Source organism: Dipteris shenzhenensis, chromosome 23 (genome assembly GCF_047967505.1).
Source record: "Dipteris shenzhenensis isolate YYH24624 ecotype China chromosome 23, Dip_SZ_1.0, whole genome shotgun sequence".
Lineage (NCBI taxonomy): Eukaryota > Viridiplantae > Streptophyta > Polypodiopsida > Gleicheniales > Dipteridaceae > Dipteris > Dipteris shenzhenensis.
The window spans coordinates 32,429,217-32,441,242 of record NC_141618.1 but is presented as its reverse complement, the minus strand read 5'-3'; the positions used below and the strand labels follow the sequence as shown (position 1 = coordinate 32,441,242).

The 12,026-nt window shown below is 40.7% G+C and overlaps 1 protein-coding gene across 3 annotated transcripts in view; it reads right to left on the bottom strand.

Annotated features, from left to right (window-relative positions):
* Nucleotides 1–6,972: 6,972 nt before the first annotated feature.
* LOC147887267 (enhancer of polycomb-like protein 1) overlaps nt 6,973–12,026 on the bottom strand; it is a 28,698-nt gene continuing 23,644 nt past the window's right edge. For 2 of the 3 annotated variants that reach the window (XM_087394421.1, XM_087394422.1), the window contains 2 exons: nt 7,986–8,273; nt 6,973–7,729 (listed from right to left, as the gene is read on the bottom strand). In XM_087394421.1, the coding sequence (XP_087250547.1) occupies nt 7,364–7,729; nt 7,986–8,273 (654 nt within the window). In that variant the 3' untranslated portion in view covers nt 6,973–7,363. The remainder of the gene's footprint in view (nt 7,730–7,985; nt 8,274–12,026) is intronic. The other variant, XM_087394423.1, reaches the window with a different exon arrangement.

The window sequence follows — 12,026 nt, the reverse complement described above, 5'->3', positions numbered from 1 at the left end:
AAAAAATAATGGAGGAATATCACAATGGCCGCTGAATACAATCAATTCATCTCTTCACCTTACAAGAGGCATGCAAAATCGCTCTATATCCCTTCTTGAGGAGACAAACTTGTTTGTAATCCATGCCAAGGGGGTTTTTATCATGAACAAAGGCATGCAACTTGCAAGGAGGATAAGAGGTAACCCATCTCTCATGCCAAATTAAGTTTTGTTGACGCATCTCTCATGACTTTTAATGGTTGTAACACTTTAGGACACCAATTTTGGTGGTTGTGGCAATTGTTTTTCAAGTTTGTAACAATTTTGTGATACTTGAGGACACCAATTTTTGTGGGTATCACAATTTTGTAAATTTTTTTCATGCAAACATTGTTGTTAATTTTCTACTCTTATATCTTTTCTGGGTAATGGCTTATTAGCACCATGGATTTTTGTTATTTTCATAGTTGAATACTTTTTGGGTCAATGATGCCAATTAGTCATTTCCCAAAAACACTTGAACAAAATGACCATATAGCATGCTAGGCATGCATTTGGGCCAAAAGGGATGCCCTCCAGCCCAAAATGAATGCCTTTGCACACATAGGGACTAAATGGCCATTGTTTTTAAAACATTTTGGGGAAAATACTAAATGGGCCATGAATCTAATGTTTCTCCTGGGCATGCATTTGGGCCAAACACAGTATGCGCATAGGGGCAAAATGGTTTTTTTTAATTTAAGATTTGTTTGGGGCAATGACTAAATGGCCCACCAATCTGATGTTAACAAAAAATTTGGGAGAAAAAGGCTATCTAGGCCCTCTATGCATGCAGGTGTGCATTTTTTAAATCTTTTTGGGGCAATGACTAAATGGCCCCTGAACGTGAGTTTAGTAAAATAATTTTTTTTTAAATGGCCATCTAGCCTCTGTGCGTACCAATGCACATTTGGGCCAGACGATGATGTGGTCTAGCCCAAGTGCGCATGTGCATGCACATAGGGGCCACCCGATTTTTAAAAAACATTTAGGCCAATGATTAAATGGCCATGAATCTTAAGTTTAGCAAAAAAATTGGAATAAAAAGGTCGTCTTGGCCCTATGTGTGTGCAAGCATGCATTAGCAAAAAAATTTGCACAAAAAAGTCCTTCTAGCCTCTATGTGCATGCAAGCACATATTTGGGCAGTTGGCAATGCCGTCTAGCCCAAATGCAAACCTCCACACACATAGGGGCCTCATGGCCTTTCTTTTTTGAAATTTTTGGGGTAATTACTAAATAACCCATGAATTTGATGTTTGGTTTAAATTTTTTGAAAAGAAATGGCCATCTGGCCCCTATGTGCACGCCCATGCACACATAGGGGCATATGGACTTTTTTATATATAAAAATTGGGAATATGACTAAATGGACCATGAATCTAATGTTTATCCCCAAAAAAAGGGGGGAAATGGCCATCTGGCCCCTTGTGCGTGTGAGCATGCTCGCACATACATAGGGGCCAGATGGCTTTTTTTTTCAAAAATTTTGGGGTAAAGTCTTAAAAGAACCATGGATTGCTATATAGGGAAATTTTATTTTTGCTTGAAATTTTGTATATCATGAAGTAGAGGGTAGATGAAGTACTAGTTGCACTCTCCACTTGGGAGGGTAACATCAATTTGGACTTCCCAAAAGAAGGGCTTGATCTTGCATGGATTTGTCATCTGCCAACACTCTGGAGCATCCAATCTTGCCGATATAGGAAAAAATGCATGACTCCAATCATGCAGGAGTGATAGAGGCAAAGTTTGAGGAGGCCTAGGAAGCTATAAAGATGGCAAGGCATTAGAAACAGAGCAATGTAGAGGCCCCATCATCTACAACATCTGTAGACATTGATAAGAGAAAAAGTTCCGTCAACATTTGCATAGAGGGATACAACCAAACAAATGTAAAACAGATTGTAAGTTGATGTTGTTTTGCCAATTCTTTTGATTTAGTGTTCTTAGATTGATGATTTTAAACAAATATTACTGACCTGGTGATTACAATTCTTAAGATGTCATTGAACTCAATAATTTTGCAATCCGGCATTCAAGTCGAGAGAAATAGCATTGGGCCATTTTATGGGGATTTTATATATTGAAATCTAATAGTTAAATTTTATTTTCTCAAGGTGCTGTTAATTTGCATTGCAATTAAATTTTATTACGTGGTCAAATTGTATTTATAATGAAGCTCTTTGATCTAAATTCATTGTGGTCAAATTGTATTTATAATGAAGCTGTTTGATCTAAATTCATTGTAATCAAATTTTATGGATTACTAATTTAAAGGTTCTAAAAATGCATGTCAATAAGTTAGCTTAGATTTGGCAAGAACTTTGCAATCGATTCTCCTAGCAATAGTTGGGAATTATTTATTGAGGGTAACATTAGGAGTTGTGTATGTGGTAATTATTTATAGAGGGTAAGCTTAGGAGGGCAATCGTATCTCCTAGTTGGGAATTATTTATAGAGGGTAAGCTTAGGAGTTGTGTATGGTAATGTTATGTAGGAGTTGTGTAGTATCAAGAGTGCTTGTAGCATGAATAGGTGGTAAAGCAAAAGGGAAAACGTTAGAAGCACTAACCTAAATCTTAATGGGATAAATCTTTCATTCAAAAATTTTGGGAAAATATAGAAGGCTCTGCATCAGAAACTCTCCTGTCATGCCTTCTTCTTCCTCTTCTCCCATAGTGGACTCTCCCATGGGAAGATGTTTTAGCTTCCTCTTGGCAAACCATGCCCAGCTCTAACCCTGTCACCTCTACAATGTGTTTTCCTTTCTCCAAAGTTTTGCTGGACTACTCCATAGCAAGGTTGGCTTCAACATTCACACTGATACTTTCTTTTCTATCTCTATCTTCCTCTAGAGAGCTAGCACCTCTTATATGAATGAAAGTTTGAGGGTGTCTTCCATCTCTAAACTGATTTCATAATTTTAAAAAACGGGTTCCTACAGCACTCCTTTGAAGCTCTACTTCCTCCTCCTTTGATATTTTCCTATACTGTTTTGGACTTAGGACTTTATAGATTCTATGCAATCTATAATATCTAAAATTGGCATCGTTTTTGCAACTATCTATGAGCAAATTAATAAGCACCCTTGTACTCTATCCATGTAAAAATGGATCATGTAGCGTTAATTTTATATCACATAATCTATCACATCCTTGCAAAGATCCCTATGCTTCTGCATTGTCATCATCACATCTATCTCGCAATCAAAAATCTGATATAACTCCTCCTCATGATGAGTAGAAGCCTTGCAAGATGTGGCCATTGGAGGTCTATGGAAGGTGGTATGAGTTGGGGTTGAAGAGTACAAGAAAAGCTTCTTTACTTTTATAATTGACTCTTGACTCTTCAAAAAACACTTAAAAAGTCAAATGGCACATCTTATACAATTTAGATAGTAAAATATTGGGCAAAATAATATATTAGCCTATTTCTCAAAAATCTAAGAATGAATTTTCAAAGTTTATATCATGATTAGATACTAAAAAGCCTGAAAAAAATTTACCATGACACTTTTAAAAAAGAATCAACCTAAGAAAAGATCACAAAACAATATAGACTCATTTCACGAAATCCAATAGTTTCACTTCACAAATGATATCACGCTCCCAAACCTATCAAATTTATTCAATCAAAGTGTGAATGGCCAAGGTACAAGCAGGGTTCCATTTATCGAGCATTGCTATTGCTTCAAGTCACCTTCTTATTATATTTCCATTCAATGTAAAGAAAAAGTCCAAATCATCAAAGGTAGTAACAATGAATTCTTGAATGTGCCTCACGCTTCAACTATCTGGGACCTCAAGAAATTAACTTCACCATTTGACATATGTATCTCTACCTCCATGGTATCCACTACATCACAATCCATAGCTATCCATATGCCATGATTATTTTTCGAACGCCTGTAAACAAATCTAATGTAATAAATACTACGCACTACTCGATACCTTATTACTAAACGTTGTTTACTGAATACACATCTAAAATGGTCTCCCTTCTGGAAACCTTCCCTGACATCCCACGGGTATAAAAGAAATTCCTCCACTGGATATTTGCAAACCCACATGTCTTTGTTTTGTGGATGAAGACTAATTTGAAGCAGTAAATAAATACAATGGCGGGCATGAACCCAAAGCACACCCATAGATTTTGAACCAAAAGTAAATTTCATGTATGATTGAATATTAGACCTCATATTCCAATGCATTTATAGTGAATGGACATTTTGGACAGGCTTCCATATGCACCTACTTTGGAGGAGGCCATTCTGGACAGGCTTCCATATGCACCTGCTCTTCGAGGTACTTGGTAGTATGCATTATAGAAAAAATTACCAGACTTTGTTAAGGAGGTAGAACTCTACCCTAAGAACATTAACTCTCCAAAGTTTGAATAGAAAGCTTGAAATGTTCGCGTGAGACTATCCAAGAATTGCGTTTCAACTTTGGTAGAAGGAAAGAGGTCTACACAATAACCCAGCAATATAAGCAAGATGTCAATGAGCCAATCTCTCACTCTCTCTCTCTCTCTCTCTCTCTCTCTCTCTCTTTCTCAACAACATACCGCTGCCTCTGCCTCCTACTCTCTCAAGCTCAATATGGCTGCCTTTCTCAACACATGTACACATACACATTGGAATGGACAAATAAGTGCACAATGCAAAAATGACAATGTGAAAGATACATACAATTTGATGGAAAACAAGCTTAATTTGCAACATCCAAGTTCATTTATTGAGCACGTGCACGTGTTGAACCTTCACCTTGAATCCTTTTTTTGTATTTAAAAACCTAACAATGCAACCCTTAGAATGCTTCTCGTTCTTTGTTCTATCCTTTCTTAAAACCTTGAATGGACATATTGTAGAAAATCACATTGTGATCCAAAAGATTAGCCTAAACTCTTAAGCAATCCAAACATGACTATCGTCCTTCAAAATGCAATCCACACAAGATTGAATTGATAGCTTTGGTCTAGGGGAAGGGGAGTGCTTCACCATCGTAGAAAGAATGGGAGCAAGCAAAGAGAAAGAGGTCGGGAGGGGCAAGAGATTGAGAGGAGAAAGATGTTAAGAGAAGGATGAGGTTGAGAGCAAGATGTTGAGAGAAGGAAGAGGTTGTGAGAAAGGTCACGAGTGAATGGGATAGTTGGGAAGGATTTCTAGGAGGTATTTAGGGGATGGGGACACTCTTTGAAATTTTCATTTTATTTTTTTAAGGAAAAAAAATCCATATATTTTGAGAAGAGGGAGGGTAAGGAGGACCAACCAAAAGTCAAGGAGCGAGTAAATAAGTCAAGGAGAGTAAATGCCCTAGATAGTGCTGGGAGCAAGGGGGAGAAAATTGGGAGCCTAGTGGGTATCAAGAGAGCTCTCTCCACCAAAGGCCAAGAAGTCGTCCCCCATTCTTTTAATGCCCAAGCCTTCCATTGACCGGTTTGCTAATCAAAAATCTTTACGACCTACAACTTTGAACTATCTATTTTCAATTTTGAAATTCACAAAATTTTTCTCATGTCGAGAAAGGAGGGCTACACATCAATACTTCAAAAGAACATGTTTCCCTATAGTTTGAGAGATTCAAGCTCACCACCTTTGTAAGTCTAGAATATATCCAATTGTATCAATTCATATTTTTGTTGTTCTAAAGTCCAAAATTCTACATAATGTTTACAAATTCTATCTTTCAAAAAGCACCCTAAAAGACTCTGCATCGCATGTGCTTGTGCCCGTGCCCCCTCACCCCCCAAAAAAAAAATCAAGCCCATTCCCCTCCTTGTCTCCCCCTCACTTAAGGAGGCCCTCTTTTATTCAATTTGACCCTACCTCTCACCTACACTATTGCAAATGGAATTGAAATTTTTATTGAATAGCGAGATATTCTAAATTAGAAACATGAATAGATCACATTTACATGTGCACAACATTTTTCATCGATGTGGGCATTCGCCCCTTGAAACCCCACAACCGTGGTCAATGTCGAGCCAAGACTACTATATTCCCAAACTATACCGTACTCCATTTCTCAAGGTAAGGATCTTTGGAAGCCATATCGACAAAGGCTCAACAGATTTTATCAATAAGAACTACAAAACATTTTAAAACTGAGTAAAATAGATCAGATTTACACGTGCATGACATTTTTCATCAATGTGGGCTTTTGCCCCTTAAAACATCTCAATGTCGATCCAAGACTACTATATTCCCAAACTATACCATACACAATTTGGAAGACATACCGACATTAGAGGCAATACATATTTTATCAATAAGCACGACAAAACATTAAAAGGGTCGATTCATTGGGAAAATCACAAATAATATTTAGAGCTACATTCACATATAACAAAGATGCAAACATTTAGGCATTCCAATTGATGTAACAAACTACCTCTACCCATATCCATTTAGCCACTAGGAAATCCTATCGAGGAAATACCACCACAATTACAATCTACAGTTTCAAGCCCAAATTATCTCTTTCAGCAATCCAAAGAACATCAATAGAGTGGGACAGCGTTTGACAAGTCAATAGGCAGAACAAAAGATAAGGACTTTGACAGCATGAGCAACTTACCAGGTACATCATGGCAGAGACAGGCAGACTGCCTTAGAACATATCTTGTTTTAGAGTCAGATAAGGTTCTTTATGACAAAGAAAGCATGAAGGAGATCAGTAGCGAACAGAAATGCAAGACATTCATTAGTCGAACCAAATTGTTGACTGCAATTCTTTCTTAAGACAAGCACTTTATTATCCTCCGCATTAGCTTAAGATCCTAAAACTTATTGAGATATTGGAGTAAACTAGGCTGCAAATAAGGCTCCCACAAAAACCTGCAGCCCATCATACATTACAAGCCCTGAGTTGAAATATTAAATCACAAACAAATGTCAGAGAAAAATATTTTCCTTTAAATAAGACCATTGATCCATTCAGAATTCTCCATGCCCAAAAAAGATCCAAAATGAGGTAACAAATTTGTACAAAATGCCATACGTGAAATTTTTTTGGCACTGGTCAGCAAGTATACAGAGAAAACAAGGTTGGCTAGCAAATGCCGGTCATCCATCAGCACCAATTGTACATGACTTCAGCTGCCCCTTCAGCAGTAATAAACCTGACCTTGCAAAGAATCACAAAGACCTTGCAGCTTGCTTCATGTAGGCATTGAATTTCTGCTGAAAGAACTCGGAGAATTACAAAGCAGTGCAATATACACAGGAAAAATTACTGATACAAGAGCCCTGCTTTGGCTCAATGATGAGACTCCCAACTGGAGGGTAGGAAACTACTGTTGTATTGTGTAAGAAAAGAAATTGGTTTGCATCACTTTAACATCATGAAGTCCTGAAGTGCTCGTTCACTGTCAACTCAAAGCTTCCATCAACTACGGTAGGATCTGAAGAGTTCCCTTTCGCTAAATTTAACCTGGGTGGAGGATGGAACCTAGGTAATGAGCATCTAGGAAAAGCTGAAAGGTTACTACAGCCTATCGGCGTGCAAGTAAGAGGGTTCCAACGATCAAATATTATGCGCCCCCCTCTTCCAATCCGACCTTGGAAACGATATGGAGGCGCTGCTGGGTTTAAACCATTGGTCTCCGGAGGATCTGAAGGGGGCACAATCCCTGCTGCAGCTAACTTTTCTGGATCCACTGGATTAGTAAACAGAAATACTGGCTCCAAAGAATCCAAGGCTGTAATCTGGAAAATGGAAATAGAGTTTAGACACTCTCTCTCTCTCTCTCTCTCTCTCTCTCTCTCTCTCTGTATCGTGCCTAGACATGCCCACACAATTCTATTCTGAACACTCAGGTGTGTATCCATGTGTCAGTCCCATGTCTGCACACACACGTCCCTGGCTCTCATAACATCGTGAGGCTACATTCAATGCAATCTTACCAGGGTAAAGTTTGAACATTCCAGAAAAAGCATACAATATCAGAGACTCCAATCTCACCCTCTTTAAAGGACGTCCACGTGGTTGATGCACCCTCTTCCTCTTCCATTTGTGTCTAGAGTGGTCACCATGATCCAGCAACACTGCCCCATCACTGAAACGAGGTGTGGGCTCACCGCTCCGGTGCACACGTCCATTGATAAGATCTGGTGTAACAGCACTAGAATTTGTACGATTCAAAGTGCCATGACCATCATCTCTTTTAAATGGAGTGGTTTTACGGGACAATGGTGTTAGTACTGCTGAGCTTGCAGACATAATGACCTCATCATCCAGCTGGGCATCATGCTGGAAAAAAACAGTAACAGTGAGAACTAAACATCATTTTCTTACCTTAAAGAGCATCAAATAGTTTTGAAAGGGGAAAACAACTTTCTTTTTAGAGTTCACTGTAAACATCACAACTTTTTCTACCAAGGAAAATACCAATCTCGATAAATAATGAGCAGATATGAAGCCAGCCTTGAAGCGTGGCGTAAACTGTCTTTTACTACAGCCCACCAAGCAACAACAATCAATCGCTCCAGTACTAACCTCCTCTATCACTCCCACTAATTGTAAGTCCAAGCCACTGCAGATATGCCATTCAAGAAGGAAATCTTGACCAAAAAGCTGCATACTCTAGAAGGCAGGCTGCAAGCTAGGGCTTTTTACAGCCCGCTGCCTAACAGACTGGTTTGACAATCTGTAGTAACCAATGGACTGGATTCTGGGGGTTACTCTATACTCTAAATGGCTCTCAAGCTGGACAGTCCATACTCACTTAAAGGCACAAAAACTCACTTTACCCTCTTCCTGGATTTTACTCCAAAAGGATGGATTCAATCAAGCAAGGTCTTTTTAACTCCCACTCTTTGGGCTCCAATTGCAATGGCTAATATTGTCAACATGGGTCTAGGAGCTGCTCAGGACAAAAACAGAAGAGAGAGAAGCATCGGGCGGGCGGGCGGGCGGCGGGGGGGGGCGGGGGGGGCGATAAAGAGATTGTTCTTGAAATTTAAAAAAAACAATATAGAAAGGATGGAAGTCTAAAAAAACAAGAGACGCTTTGACTGTCCCAGATACATATGGCAATCAGCGACAAAATCTTCTTTCATAAGTATTCCAGCTTACATGGATGTCAACTGATACAATACAACAAAGGATCAGGGACATTCACCAATGCGCTGCTCAAAAGTGATCAAAATAGTCCATAGACACCCGCTCTATGGTGTCCTCAAGGTGACTATCAACATGATCTAAAAGACAATGAGCTCGAACAATGAGACGAGGTCATAATGAAAGGACATAATCAGCTGGCTATCGTCTAGTACTATCCAATGAAAACCATGGTCAATCTCCTCATGAGGCTAAGGAACCCACGTTCTGTACCCAAGAGAAGTAGCTTTGACCAAGGAGAAGCTGTTACTCATTATAGAAGAGAATCCGTCCAGTGCTACTCTGCACTGCTTTAGTCAGCTGCTTATTTCATTTAGACAATCTAGGGTGCTAGTTAGGAAGTCTCTATGCTAAAAATGATTCCCATCTACACCATTGCCAATGACGGTTGAGACCCAATGATGTCTAGGGAGCACATTGTTCCCTCAATAGAGTGTTAGAAATCAACCCAACAGAGGGTACACACAGCGGAAGACTTATAGTAATGCCCAGGAGCTCACACAGTGTGGTGTGGGTGTGGAATCACAAACTTCTTTACTTATGTGCATTCAATAGATGTGCAAACTCATCAATAGACAATGAACCGGCCAAATAGAGAAACCACCAAAATATATATATTTCCGTCCAAAACTATGGACACAATACAAGAGAGACAGATCCAGAGTCCCACCAATGGTGTGGTTCTCTGATCTTACCACAAGGTCCTTCTCCTATCAGCTGGCTATCTCTAGACTTGAGCCCGCGTGCTCCACCTCGAGCGTCTGTAGACTTTCCATCCAGAACGATCCTCTCCACCTTGCTGTCTGGAAATCAGCCTAGGTGGGCTGCCACTCAAGCTCAGTCTGCAGCTCCTTCAAGGTCACCTTTACCTCCTGTGTATAGGCCCAAGGCTTGCCTTCTTGCTGCATATGCGCCTCTGCTTGGGTAACCGCTCTGCTCTGCTACTCTCGATACGAAGTCTGTGTGAAGAGATCCTGTCTGCTGTCAGAGGGCTGCTCCAGAGAATGTGATCACAACACCTTGCTGCCCTAGAAGACAGCCGAGGTCCAGCCTCTAGGAACTCAGTCTGCAGCTCACCTTCAACTCTCCTTCACCCCCAGTGTGAAGCCCAAGGGAGTGACTCCTGTCTGCTCCTGCTTTTGCTGAACTGTTGGATGATGAATGCTGCTGGTCCAGCCCTTTAAGGGCTCTAAAACCGGGGCCCTTTGGCCCAAACTTCTAGGGCCTTTGGCCCTCCAATTAAGGTGAGGGCCCAGCCCTATACAAGGGCCCTAGCCAGGCCCTTTTGGGCTGCTGCTAGGCTGCCCTTTGGTGCTGCTGGAGATCCTATTGCAGGCTGTACTCCTGCCCATAGCCTCTGCCATCTGCCCCGTATCTTTCTTCATGCAGGCGCCTTCCTGCTGCAGCATCCTTGCCTCCTGCCAGGCCTTCACCAGCCCCGTACAGCCACGTATGCATACCGTACCCTTCCGTACTGCTGCACCGTCTGTCCTTGCTGGAAATCCCTGCGCAATCAGGCTGCTGCAGGTCCCTGATGTCCACGTGTCTGCCCTGTACATCAGGAGCTCCACGACTTGCCAGGTACCCTTCTTGCTTTGTGTGAGGTGCTGCCCATGTGGCCGTCCCCTCTCTTTCTTCTCTCTTGGGCACATCCTGCCCTAGGTCTCCCTCCCCCCCACTCTCCTCATTTGGGGGCTTACAGATGGGGAGGTGACCTTTCCAACATAGAGTCCCCAAATAATAATACCCCATTGGACCCAGCCTTTGAAAGGCTTGCCCTGACTGAAAGGACGTGGCTTCCAAACTCATCTAGCATTATGTCGTGCAATACTTAAAAGCTTCCACTAATAAAATAAAGAAAACTGTGCCTACAATCTCTAAACATGGGCAAAATCAAGGTATCCAAGCCCTCAAGAAGCAGTGATCTCAGCCAGCCTGACAAGGATGCCACAATCTATGACAGAATGCCCTACTACCTTAACTCAATAAGTATATTGCTCTCTCCACAGGGGGCACCCCCTACAAGAGCTCCAACTAAGCCTAGGTCCAAGCAACTCCCTGCCCCAGATATATCCACCTGTTGACTACCAAAAGGATAAAGAATAGCCCCAAAATCATGCACATAAGCTGTTCAATTTTGAAGACTACTGCAGAAAGCCTACAAAAATTCAGTGCTGAATCACATCCTCTACAGTGTCTAATTAGCATCAAAATCCCTGCAGATTGCATACCTTACAGCTTTAGGCTTGTCATTTCATACTCCAAAGAGTGGGAGATACAGGGCATCCATTTTTTTCACCATGAGAGTACTTCAGATGAAGTCAAAGCAGCTAGAACACATTTTTTATATACCTTACAAAGAATACAAGGTGTATTATTTGCAGCATATACTCGTTCAAGACTGCACATCATGCTCTCATACTAAGAAGTTAATTGATGCAATTGTTTTCTTATGCCCTTTTTTTTTCAAGAAGTAAATTCTATTAATGTGTTTTCTTATGCCCTTTGCGGAGTCTACATTTTCTTTAACACATGTCTCTAGATTTCTCTATGTGCCATGTACAACCTTCCACAAGTCAAGCAAGCAAGCTTCCATATGCGACTTCACTAGTCTTAAAATTACAAGGATCACCAATCATTTGATCACTAAGGACTCTCTTTGTTGATTGATCCTCTATCAAAGTGCACCAAACCAAACATCTCCAATTACTTCATCCCACTTCTCATAGGTTGGCCCCCAACGATCTAAAAATGGTTCCTCAACCTTACGTTCAGCTTTCCTACACTACCACACAAAGTATGGGTCATCTTCCTCGTTCTCCGCAAAAGGCAACATGAACTGTGTAGTTATCCCCCTCTACGAGTGCATCAATGAGGTCATCA